This window comes from Danio rerio, chromosome 16 (assembly GCF_049306965.1).
Source record: "Danio rerio strain Tuebingen ecotype United States chromosome 16, GRCz12tu, whole genome shotgun sequence".
Lineage (NCBI taxonomy): Eukaryota > Metazoa > Chordata > Actinopteri > Cypriniformes > Danionidae > Danio > Danio rerio.
The window spans coordinates 4,919,604-4,933,726 of NC_133191.1; the positions used below are offsets into that span (position 1 = coordinate 4,919,604).

The window sequence follows — 14,123 nt, forward strand, 5'->3', positions numbered from 1 at the left end:
GCAAAACTGAGCTAATGACAATTAATAACAGTTGTCATAAACATGCATAAAATCTCGTTCATATTTATCACGTGTTATATCATGATTATAAAGGTGTCATGACAGTCTTATGAACACCCCCTTCAAGAATAATCTATCTTTTTGTGTTTTATTGGCTTTTCCATTTGACTGATGGAGCAGACACAATTATAATGGCCTTGTGACAATCATGTTTATGACAGATTTATTACAAGACTTGATAATCTCAAGTTGTTAAAGCCAGGTTATGATGTGTTTATGTCAAGTTGCCATAAGCACAACTCAACCAATGTCATCTCTGCATTGAAATTTACATAACTGAGCTAATGACAATTAATGATAGTTGTCATAAACATAAAATCTCACTTATATTCATGACCTGTTATGTCATGTTTATAAAGGTGTCGTTGCAGTCTTATGAGCACCCCCTTCAAGATTAAACAATTTCTTTGTCTTGCATTGGCTTTTACGTTTGACCAATGAAAACAGACACAATTATAATGGCGTCATGACAGTCATGTTTATGACAGATTTATGACAAGTCTTGATAATAGACAAGTTGACAGGTTATGATGTGTTTATGTCAAGTTGTCATGAAGACATCTCAATGTCATCTCTGTATTTAAAATGACATGAGCTACTGACACTTAATAACAGTTGTCAGAAACATGCATAAAATTTCATACATATTCATGACGTGTTATGTCATGATTATAAAGGTGTTATGGCAGTCTTATGAGCAACCCCTTCAAGAAAAAGTGTTACCTAATACTCTTTAAAATCTGATCCTGTCTATATGAAATGCATAATAATATATGAACTGACAGACCTGTTGCTATGACAGCAACTTATGATTGTTTCAAATCATGATTCACCAATAAAGAGTGAACCCCAGGTGCCAAAACCGGCCACAATTGATTAAATATATGTGAATATTAAATGCTAAGTTAATCAACTACTATTTAAAAACAAAAACAAAGTAGTCAGTAGGATCAATTGAGACTCCACAGACTGAGCATTAGAGAAAGAAACAAAATGAACAGCACCGGAGCATTGGACGATCCTCCCTCCTTCAACACACACTTCTCATAGGCGTCATAGTCCACTTCCCTCAGCGCACACACATGATCCACACGGCAGTCTGCGTGACACTCCGACAGGTCGTAGCTGACCGAGTTCAGCTCAAAGTACTTCTGCAGGGAACACTTTTCACTGGAAATCCGCTCCATCACACGGTGCATGGAGGCTGGAGAGGCGTCTGGCACGCGAAAGGCCTCCGTCAGGCGGTACTCCTTCTCCCAGCGCGCACGTGCAATGTTTGCATATGTCAGGTTCAGGTAGTAGGTGATGATGTCCTGTGGGATTTGTTTTGTTTTTAAAACCTTGTCAGCTTTGCTATATATAAATGAAGTCAGAATTATTACCCCCCCCCCCCATTTCCCCCTACTTATTCAGCACATTTCTGAACACAATAGTTTTAATAACTGATTTCTTTTATCTTTCTCATGATGACAGCACATAATATTTAATTCGATATTTTTCAAGACACTTCTATACAGCTTAAAGTGACATTTAAAGGCTTAACTAGATTAATAAGGCGAGTAATCAGGCAAGTCTTTGTATAAATAGTGGTTTGTTCGGTAAACAAATATTGCTTAAGGGGGCTAATAATATTGACCTTAAAATGATTTAAAAAAATTACAAAAAACTGCCAAAATAAAACATAAAACTTTCTTTAGAAGAAAAAATATTATTAGAAATACTGTGAAAATGTCCTTGCTCCATTAAATATCACTTCAGAATTGGTTCTTCATTCAAATAAGATTACTGCTGTGCAAAACTAATAATTATATATAATATTTATAAATATTTTATAACAGCGTCATTATTATTTCTAGAAATTTTAATGCTAATTTAATTTGTACCACTGTAGTTCAGTTCAAGAAAAACATTAATGAGGCTGTTATGATATTCATGACTGTTATAATGCCCTCATGACAATCATCATGTTTATGACAGATTTATGACAGGTTTTGATGTCATGTTGTCATGAAACAGACATCCAAACAGTGTCACCTTTGCATTAAAAATGTTTGCATTAAAAAGTTTCATGATTTAATTAAATTCATGTTTATTTATATAGCGCTTTTCACAATGTAGATTGTGTCATAGTTCTAGCAAAGTCCAGATTGCAGAGTTGAAGTTCTAGAGATGAAGTAAAGCAGATTTTTTTTTAATCAAGAATCATTTAGTAATGGTAGGGTGAATACCAGAAAAAGATTGGGTTGTGCAGTCCCTAAAGATTTGCAATTCTGGTAGAGGCATCCTACCTTGACAAGCAGTGTTTTTGTGTCATACTCGAAGATGCGTATTCCAGGATTGTTTCCGCCATCGATCACACCAGGCAATGTTGTTATCCATGGCGTAACTCCAGGAGTCAGGTACATCGCACTTATTGGAGATCCTGCGCAACAGCAGATTACATTTTAACAAACAAACAGTATTGTGCTTTTCACAATATACATGGCTTCAAAGCAGAGAACAACTCACATGTTAATGTTGCAAAATCAAGCTTACTTTTGAAAATGATTAAGTTACAGATTACAAATAACTCTACTTGAAATGTAATCAGCAGAGTAACTATTTCAGTTACTTTATTCTTGTGACTGATTGCTTTTTGGTTACTTCAGAATTTCTTTCAATCCTTCCCAATCATTCGTTCATTCATTTTCTTTTCGGCTTAGTCCCTTTATTAATCTGGGGTACCCACAGCGGAATGAACCGGCAACTTATCCAGGACAAGTTTTACGCAACGGATGCCCTTCCAGCTGCAACCCATCTCTGGGAAACCTTCCCAAACATATCAAAATGAAAAAATACTGCAGTGTTTATAATCATACTATAGTGATGTTCACAACAACAACTATAGGTATATATACTAATTATGTTTAAACACACACACAAACACACACGCATATGTACACACTCTCTCAACAGCGACTTTTTTAGGAACACCTGTCCAACTGCTCGTTAACACACATTTCTAATCAGCCAATCACATGGCAGCAACTCGCATTTAGGCATTTAGACATGGACAAGACAATCTGCTGCAGTTCAATCTGAGGATCAGAATGGGGAAGAAAGGGGATTTAAGTGACTTTGAATGTGGCATGGTTGTTGGTGCCAGACGGCTGGTCTGAGTATTTCAGAAACTGCTGATCTACTGGGATTATCATGCACAACCATCTCTAGGGTTTACAGAGAATGGTCTAAAAAAGAGACAATATCCAGTGAGCGGCAGTTCTGTGGGCGCAAATGCCTTGTTGATGCCAGAGGTCACAGGAGAATGGCCAGACTGGTTCCAGCTGATAGAAAGGCAACAGTAACTCAAATAAGCACTCGATACAACCGAGGTCTGCAGAAGAGCATCTCTGAACTCAACATGTCCAACCTTGAGGCGGATGGGCTACAGCAGCAGAAGACCACACCGAGTGCCGCTCCTGTCAGATAAGAACAGGAAACTGAGGCTACAATTCACACAGGCTCACCAAAACTGGACAATAGAAGATTGGAGAAACGTTGCCTGGTCTGATGAGTCTCCATTTCTGCTGCCACATTCAGACGTTGGGTCAGAATTTGCCATCAACAACATGAAAGCATGGATTCATCCTGCCTTGTATCAGCGGTTCAGTCTGGTGGTGGTGCTGTAATGGTGTAGGGGATATTTTCTTGGCACACTTTCAGTCCATTAGTACCAATTGAGCATCATATCGACGCCACAGCCTACATGAGTGTTGTTGCTGACCATGTCCATCCTGTTATGAGCACAGTGTCTCCATCTTCTGATGGCTACTTCCAGCAGGATAACACACCATGTCATAAAGCGTGAATCATCTCAGACTGGTTTCTTGAACATGACAATGAGTTCACTGTACTCAAACGGCCTCCACAGTCACCATATCTCAATCCAATAGAGCACCTTTGGGATGTGGTGGAACGAGAGATTCACATCTTGGGATTGATTCAGGTCAGGTGATTGGCTGAGGCATTCTAGCAGCTTTATTTTCTTTTCCGAAATTTTTGGCTTTTCATGCCATTTTTAATCTTCCCTTCTTCATGTGTTCAACACTTTTTATCCTGTTTCATTTCATTATATTTACATATTTAAATTTCCAAACCAAAGGATTACTTTGGTTGTTATGGACATCTGGTGAATATTTCAAGTCAACAACACCTTTATAAATGTATTTACTGAGAAAAATATGAATTGTAAATTCTGTAATATATATAGTAAAATACCTTTGGAGTTGTAAAACATGCGGAAGCTGTCGGTGTGGTGATGCCCGAAGAACTGGCCCATGATCACAGCACTGTGCTTCTGGATGAGCTCAATGTAGCGCTTATTAAACTCTTTTCTGAACCAGCCTTTATCCCGCTTCTTCTCAAACAGCCCTGGAGGAACGTGACCAATGAGGTAGACCTGTGTGGGACAGAAGGAAAGGGCTTCATGACCACTAACAGATAAACCGCTAGAACCGAATGGTATTCTGTATATGAATATACATAATAATGCTGTCAAAACATTCATTGTGATTAATAGAATTAAAATAAAACCACATATTTAAATAGGATGTAAATACTGTACTGTGCATATTTACTATATATTTACAGTTCAATCAGTATTATTTGCCCTTTTCCCTTTAACTGAAATAAGTTAAAGTTTTCAACACATTTCTAAACATAATAGTTTTAATAACTCATTTCTAATAACTGATTTCTTTTATCTTTGCCATGATGACAGTGCATAATGTTTGAATAGATATTCTTCAAGACACTAGTATTCAGCTTAAAGTGACATTTAAAGGCTTAACTAGGTTAATTAAACAAGTTATGATTATTATATAATGATGGTTTGTTCTGTAGAGAATCAAAAACAAATCTAGCTTAAAGGGGCTAATAATATTAACCTTAAAATGGTGTTTAAAAAATTTAAAACTGCTTTTATTCTAGCCGAAATAAAACAAATAAGACTTTCTCCGGAAGAAAAAATATTATAGGAATTACTGTGAAAATTTCCTGAGTCTATCAAACATCATTTGGGAAATATTTGCATATAATTACCTTCTCGTTATTTTTGGCCGCATCCTGAAGCACTTTATCAGCCCAGCTGAACTGATCTGCAGGATCTTTGACTTTCTCTGTCAGTTTGTTCTGATCATAATAAAGGTTTGTGTTGAGGACAATGACTCTCAATCCAGTCTGATTCAGCAGCTTTTCAGTGTAATATCCACCTGAGAAAGAGCAGAAATTAATAATGTTCATTCATTCATTTTCTTTTGGGCTTAGTCCCTTTATGGGTCGCCAGAGTGGAATGAACCGCCAACTTATCCAGCACGTTTTATGCAGCGGATGGGAGGCAGTGTGTCCATATGATTCACACAACATGAGGTCGAATTTATTTTTTAACAAGCGAAAATTACAAACAAAAATGTCAGATTAGTGTGCAATTACGGCTGAAAGCTGTGGGATTAAAACCAGAGAAATGCAACACTTCCACACACAAACCCCAAAAGTTGCGTTAACTAAACCATTTGAGGAAACCGATTCCAACAAACCATTTAAGTTGAAAAAAAACTAATCTATATGAGTACTGTGAACTTACTCCATTTAGGTTGAAGTAATGAGGTATTTAGTTAACTCATTACCTTCAACACTGAGGTCAAAACTCTTTTCAAATGAGTAGAATTAACTTTCAGTCAATTTTGAGTTAACTACACTCATTTCATTTGATAAAGTTGACTGTTTTACAGTGCAGTATTTGTTTTCTCTACTATGGATGTGCTTATAGGTTTCCAATATTCTTCAAGACATCTTATTTTGAGTTTAACAGAACAAAAAAAGTCAAACTAGTTTCTAACAAGTTTTTGTTTTGGGGTGAACTGTCCCTTTAAAACAGCTTCTAAAATAACTTCTCTGGACAAACCCTTCGAAACTTACGAGATAATAAGTCAGCAAAATATACAGCATAACACCATTCTAGTGTTTTTTTTTTTTTTTTAATATTTCAGGAACAAATCTTATTTCACAGTGAGCTGCTGTGTTTGATTGTTTGATACCTGTTTTGAAGGTTTCCTGTGAGGCAGTGTGGAGCCAGTCACGCCACAGGTTTGCTGTTTGCTCGTAAATGGTGCTTTTTGCTGGAGGCATTTGGTTCTTTGGATGGTAGTCATGATTTCCCATTGCAGAATACACCTTGGTTTCTGAAGATATACAACAAGTTTCATACACTGTTAAAAAATGCAAGGGTCATCTTGCCCCAACACATTATTTAGGTTAACCTAATTGTTTTCGCAAATTTAAGTGGCTTGAACATAAAACAAGTTCTCCACCTCCCAAAAAAAGAAAAAACCTCAAGAATTGTGCTGATTTAGCTCATTTAAAATAAGCTGTGTGAAGACGCGGTACAGTAGGGAAAACAGTCATGATGCGAATGGGTCTACTGAAGGACGTACTGGGAAAAGTGCTCCTGATGATGTTGGTGAGGTTGCCGATTATTCTGAGCACAGCCTGTTCTCCCAGCTGATCATCAGGAACATGAGGAGTATCATCTCTGTTAAGATCAAGAGCTCAATCAGGAGAAAGATATATCATAATAAATAAAATATATATATTATATAATATTATAAAAAATACAGTTGAAGTCAGAATTATTAAACCCCCTAATTATTAGGTTAGGGTACATAGACAAGTTATTGTATAACGATGGTTTGTTCTGTAGACTATCAAAAAATATATATAAAGGGGCTTATAATATTAACCTAAAAATGGTGTTTAAAAAAATCAAAAACTACTTTTAATCTAGCCGAAATAAAACAAATCAGTCTTTCTCCAGAAAAAAAAAAATATTATCAGACATACTGTGAAAATTTACTGAATCTGTGGATCATTTAGGAAATATTTAAAAAATAAAAAAATCAAATATGACTAATAATTCTATCTCCAACTGTATATATTTTAATTATAGTACTGCCCATTTATTTTCAATTGGACAAATTATGGAGTTGGACTTAAAGAAGACTTAACGATGTTGAATCAAGTCCTCTTTTTTTCTAAGTTTTAAACCACTCGCATAAAAGAAAAACTGAGTGTTTGACATGATGAGCATTTCAAGAGTTTACATAGCTGATGATTGATTATAAAGCTTGTTTGGCATGCTGTCCTGGGAGAGATCCCTGAACTCTTAAGATTCTCGAGCTCGAGGCTCCCTCCCGTTTGCAGGGTGAGGGGGAGTATGAGCTCAGGTAGAACTCAAGAACTCCCCTGCTGTAGTAGCTGATGAACAGATAACGATCGCTCTAAAGAGATAACCATTTACTAGGAGCATGTCTATGGGGCCGAATTGGATTAGTCAATTAACTTAAGTTGCATGTTTTTGGACGGTGGGAGGGAACCCGGGGAAAACCCACGTGTGTACGGGGAGAACGTGTAAACTCCACACAGAAACTTCTGCTGGCTTGGTAAGGACTAGAACCAGTGATGTTCTTGCTGTGAGGCAACAGTGCTAACCACTGGGCCGCAGTGCCACCCATCTAGGAAAGGAGGAGGAGTAAGGGTGGAAGGCGGATTCTTCAAAATGAACATGGCTGTGATATGGAACTGAGGGTATTTAGAGTGGCTTAGGAATCGTCTGATTGGTGAATCATGAATTGGCTAATGCAGGACCTGCTGTGGTCAATCATAAGCACGTGATCCTCTCGAAATCATGTTGTGTAGGCTTGAAATGGTTTAAGTTTTTGTATTTCCCATTCAGAAAAGTTTTTTTCCCCCAACTATTTAAAGGAACACTTTACAACTTTACAAGAACTCATTTTACAAGCCTCGTAGAGTTTACCAGTTGATTGAACCATGTTTTAATTTATTGAGACAACTTCTTGTTCTGGTGGTCTTACTTTTATCTCAGCTCAGAAAACTCAATTTTTATAAAAATTTTTTTTTTTTTACAAATTGCTAATAGTCAAATCTGATCAAATGCTCTATGCTAAGTTAAGCAAAAAAGTGTCTCCCCCAGAACAAGAAATTGGCGGAATGGATAAAAAAAAAAAAGCTTTATAAAATAATATTTTTTATTTTTAAATGTGGAGTGCATGAGTACTCTCGGAAAAAGTCTCAGTAAAACTGCTTATATTAAGGGAACTGTATTTATAAAATCTAAATACAATTGTCCATAAATGTCCTATAGACTGCTTAAAGGTTAACAGGGATTGCTTTTATTGGAATTGAACCCTTTAAAAAATGCAGATTCATTCCCCCGCATTTAATAAATCTTTCTCATATAAACCCCCATAATGATGATTGATGCAAACTCACTTACAGTTAAAGTCAAAATGGTTTGCCCTCCTGTGAATTATCTTTTCTTTTAAAAAATATTTCCCAAATGATGTTTAACAGAGCAAGGACATTTTCACAGTATGTCTGATAATATTTTTTCTTCTGGAAAAAGTCTTATTTGTTTTATTTCAGCCAGAATAACAAAAGTTTTAACTTTTTTTACAACCATTTTGAACTTAATGTTATTAACAATATTTGTTTTGAATTGTCTAACAGAACAAACCACTGCTGTACAATAACTTGCCTAATTACCTTAACTTGTTAACCAAATTAACTTAATTAAGCCTAAAATGTGACTTTAAGCTGTGTAGATGTGTCTTGAAAATATCCAGTCAAATATGTGCTGTCATCATGGCAAAGAGAAAACAAATCAGTTATTAGAAATGAGTTATTAAAACTATTATGAATAGAAATGTGCTGAAAACTTCATCTTTCCATTAAACAGAAATTGAGGAAAAAATATAAATAAAAACTGTACATAATCAGATGGTTTTGACATCGAGTTTGCAGGGCTCATACCCGGTCCACATGATGAAGTCCGGATCGGGCAGGATCTCTCTCATGGCGGTCAGGGAAGAGTTGATCAGACTCCAGGGTGAGTCGCAGACATAATCTCCATACCGGCCTGCATGTGGAGTCGGTCGGCCTCCGCTGGAAGCACACTTTGACTGAGAGCTGCTGGATAAATCATATGAAGGGTCCCAGTGGAGGTCTGAGATGTGCCAGAAATAACCTGCAACAAATAAACAGAGATTACTGACTTGCACACTGAAAAAAACAACCCCTGTTAACCCTCAAGCACTCTAGAGGACACTATGGACATTTGTTTTAGATTTAAAAAAAAATAGTTTCCTTAATCTGAGAAGTTCAAGACTTGCCAGAGAAGAATATGCGGGACCACCTGTCAAAATTTGATTGATGACAGCCCCGCCCTTTAGGGCGGGACTTTCACTTTAAGCTCGGGCCCTTTATATATTTTGTATAATCATTAGAATCTTATCAATTTAATTAAATTAAGTGATATATTATAATTCTGGTAATTTGATTCTTATCAAGCTATTTAAATTATATATTCGGTAATTAAAATGTAATCAAGCTCATTAAATTAAATTATATATTATAATTCTGGTAATCAAAATGTAACCAAACTAATTAAATTAAATTTTATATTACAAATCCGGTAATTAAAATTTAATCAAACTAATTAAATTAAATTATATATTATAATTTGGTAATTAAAATTTAACTAAACTAATTAAATTAAATTATATATTATAATTCTGGTAATTAAAATGTAACCAAACTAATTAAATTAAATTATATATTATAAATCTGATAATTAAAATGTAACCAAACTAATTAAATTAAATTATATATTATAAATCTGATAATTAAAATGTAACCAAACTAATTATTTAAATTATAAATTATAAGTCCGATAATTAAAATTTAACCAAACTAATAAAATTAAATTAAATATTATAATTCCGGTAATTAAATTGTAATCATACTAATTCAATTATAATTCTGGTAATTAAAATTTATTCAAACTAATTAAATTAAATTATACATTATAATATCGGTAATTATATTCTAATCAAATTAATTTAATTATTTCTGTTAGTGGAACCGTTATTATAGTTTAATTATATTATGTAGATTAAACTATTAATATTAGTATATTATATTGTATTATATTATAATTGATAAACTATTATCCTAAACATTTACTGTTCAGGCTTATACTATTCTGTGTTTGCTGTGTGTATTTTAAATGTAGTAAATGTTCAACTTAGTTTGTTAGTTTAAATTTAGCCTATATGAATTGTTTGCCACCGCTTACCCTAATTTTTTTTTTTTTTTTAAATGTAGTAAATCCAACAAATCATTTATTTCAGTGCACAATCGGAGGCTATTTTGCATAATGGAAAACTGCTAGTTGGGTAATTTCATATTTTCAGATGCACAATAAGATATTAATGGCCTAATACTTTTAATTGTATTTTATTTAAAATAACAATGTTTAGATGTTGTATTTCATGTCATTTGTAAGAAACAGCTCCTGTGTTCAGAATTATTTTTTTAAAAAAATGTAAATTTACTTGATTCTTGATGTGATTTTTGACTGTTATAACTAAAATCATCAAGCGCAGTCATATATGGAGCAGTAATGAGGTCAAACCTGCCTGGAACTACTTTAGATGTGCATTTATCTAAAAATAACAGCTGGCTTTAGAATGTGCATCACCCAATCAGAGTCAAGCATTCAACAGCCACATTGCAGTAATAAGTATATTGTTAATAATAATAATAATAATAATAATAATAATAATAATACATGTAATTACATAATAACATAGCATGAAAAACCTCACAAAATAAATAAAATCAATAATAATAGATCTAATAACAACCACAAATAGTTTATTTTAAAAATGAATTAAGCAAAAATCACATTGTAAATCATTTCCATTATTATTATAATTATTATTGGAGACATGGTCACACTTTACAATAAGCTTCAGTTCGCATTAATCATAGTTCAACATTTACTTATGCATTATTAATATTCAAAAAGCTAATGTCAACAAAGATGACAGAATACTGTTATAAATGCATTGTTAGTATTTAAAAACACAATCTAATGTTAATTTATTGTAGTGTTACCGTGTTCATTTTGCCAGATAATAAAAACGGGAGAATAAAATATTTCTTGTCCAAAAGTCCCTCTGATATTTCTATAAAACATGTGTTATATAATGTATTTAATTTAGCAGTTATTGCTGAATTTACTACTTGAATGTGTATGAAGTTGGCTCTTGAGTAAGCCATTAGAACATGCACTGTGCATTTTGCCTGTCAAATAATCGCAGTAAAGAGATACCTGTCAGCGCGTCACTTCTACCGAAGACGATGAAAATGCTGAGCAGAATACATTTCCACATGCAAGCCATAGTGAGACTGAGTGAATCTGCTCTAAACTCAGTCCACAGTCGTCCATAAACTGACAGATAAGAGTCGTCAGCTGGAGCAAACGCTATAGCTCACGATAACCCAGTCTTAAAGAGACAGTACACCTTCAAATGAAAGTTTACTCATTATTTAAGTTGTTTCAAACCTTTTAACAAAGTTAAACTCAAAAGAAGATATTTTGAAGAATGTTTGAAACCTTTAACCATTGACTTCAATAGAATGGAAGTCAGTGGTTACTGGTTTCCAAAATATTTTCTTTTGCATTCAACTTTGTTAAATGTTAAACTGTTTTAAGAAGATATTTTAAAGGATGTTTGAAACCTTTAACCACTGACTTCCATAGTATGTAAGTCAATGGTTACCAGTGTCCATCATTTTTCAAAATATCTTCTTTTACATTCAACTGTGTTAAATGTTAGTTAGACTGTGTTAATCTGTGTTAAATGTTAGTTAGACTGTGTTAAACTGTTAAATGCAACTGAAGATATTTTGAAGAATGTTTGAAACCTCTAACCATAGACTTTCAATATTATGGAAGTCAATGGTTACCAGTTTCCCACATTTTTTAAAATATCTTCTTCTGCATTCAACTGCGTTAAATGTGTGTTTTCCTGTAACCATTCACTTTCATACATATTCAACTGTGTTAAACTTTGTTAAATGTTAAACTGTGTTAAATGCAAGAGAAGATATTTTGAACAATGTTTGAAACCTGTAACCCATGACTTCCATAGTATGGACAACATTTTTCAAATAATCTTCTTTTGCATTCAACTGTGTTATATGTTAAACTGCTTTTCAAAAAATATTTTGAAGAATGTTTAAAACCTGTAACCATAGAATTTGATAATATGGAAGTCAATGGATTTCCATCATTTTTCAAAATATCTTCTTTTGCATTTAACTGTGTTAAATGTTAGTTAGACTGTGTCAAACTAAGTAGAATGCAAAGGAAGATGTTTTGAAGAATGTTTGAAACCTGTAACCATTACAACCATAGAATGAAAGTCAATGGTTACCAGTTTCTATCATTTTTAAAAATATCTTCTTTTGCATTCAACTTTGTTAAATGTTAAACTGTTTTTAAAAAGATATTTTGAAGAATGTTTGAAACCTGTAACCATTGACTAACATAGTATGAAAGTCAATGGTTACCAGTTTCCATAATTTTTAAAAAATATCTTCTTTTGCATTCAGCTGTGTTAAATGTTAGACTGTGTTGAATGCAAGCGAAAATGTTTTAAAGAATTTTTGAAACCTGTCACCATAGACTTTTCAAAGTATTGAAGTCAATGGTTACCGGTTTCTAACATTTTTCAAAATATCTTCTTTTGCATTTAACTGATGTTTACCTGTAACCATTGACTTTCATACATATTTAATTGTGTTAGACTGTGTTGAATGCATAAGAAGATATTTTGAAGAATGTTTGAAACCTGTAACCATTTACTTACATACTATGAACGTCTATGGTTACAGGTTTCAAACATTTTTCAAAATATGTTCCTTCACATTCAACTGTGTTAAACTGTGTAAAACAATGTTTGAAACCTGAAACCATTGACTCCCATTCCGTAGAAGTGAATGCTTACCAGTTTCCAACATTTTTCAAAATATCTTCTTTTGAATTCAACTAAAATCTATTAAATGTTAAACTGTGTTAAATGCAAACAACAATATTTTGAAGAATGTTTGAAACCTGCAACCAGTAACGTGCATAGTATGGTAGTCAATGGTTACCGTTTTCTAACATTTTTAAAAATATCTTCCTTTGTGTTCGCTTACTATAAGAAAGTCCAACAGGTTTGTGATGAATGAAGTGCAAGTAAATGATATCAACATTTTTACGTTTGAGTGAACTGTCCCTTTAAATCTCGCCAGCTGTTTTTAAATGTTGAAGAGGAATCAATCCGCCAGACATTTGTTACCGTCAGCTGCTGTTTTGAGAGTTTGACAGTAATGCACTCCTTATACTGTACAGAAACTGGATGAACATATGTGGCCTCGTGCTATGAAAGATTACATGTCGCTAGATTTATAAACCCTCATTTTGTAACAAAACCCCATAATGCAAAGCCAATCAGTGTTAAATTGATCTGAAATGCATATACATGTCAGAAATACTGTCCGTCATAATTATACAAGGGTGTAAAGTACTCGAGTTACTGTACTTCACACTTTGCACTTTAAACTAGTCTAGAAGCCGTCTTGCTGAACTAATGACAGGAAATCAAATAGCCTTGAATGCCTTCAGCTAGAGTGAATGGTATAGCCCAGTCTTAAAGAGACAGTACACTCTAAAATAAAAGTGTATTCACTGTTTACTCTCTCTCAAGTAGTTCCAAACATTTAACACAGTTGAATGTAAAGGAAGATATTTTGAAGAATGTTTGAAATCTGTAATCATTGACTTCTTTAGTGTGGAAGTCAATGGTTACTGGTTTTCAACATTTTTCAAAATATCTTCTTTTGCATTTAACTGTGTTAAATGTTAAACTGTGTTAAATGCAAAAGGAGATATTTTGAAGAATGTTTGAAACCTGTAACCACTGACTTCTATAGTATGGACATCAGTGGTTACTGTTTTCCAACATTTTTATAAATATCTTCTTTTGCATTCAACTGTGTTAAATGTTAAACTGTTAAATGCAAAAGAAGATATTTTGAAGAATGTTTAAAACCTGTAACCATTGACTTCTCTAGCATGGAAGCCAATGGTAACTAATAACAGGAAATCAAATAGC

At 33.7% G+C, this 14,123-nt stretch overlaps 1 protein-coding gene across 1 annotated transcript; it reads right to left on the reverse strand.

Annotated features, from left to right (window-relative positions):
* Window positions 1–281: 281 nt before the first annotated feature.
* Window positions 282–11,470, reverse strand: smpdl3b (sphingomyelin phosphodiesterase acid like 3B). Its single transcript, NM_001328556.1, is given in 8 exon segments — window positions 282–1,373; window positions 2,349–2,482; window positions 4,318–4,498; window positions 5,140–5,309; window positions 6,135–6,278; window positions 6,531–6,628; window positions 8,926–9,139; window positions 11,291–11,470. Coding segments are annotated over 8 exon segments (1,374 nt in total). The 5' UTR covers window positions 11,361–11,470; the 3' UTR covers window positions 282–1,010.
* Between the last annotated feature and the right edge of the window lie 2,653 nt (window positions 11,471–14,123).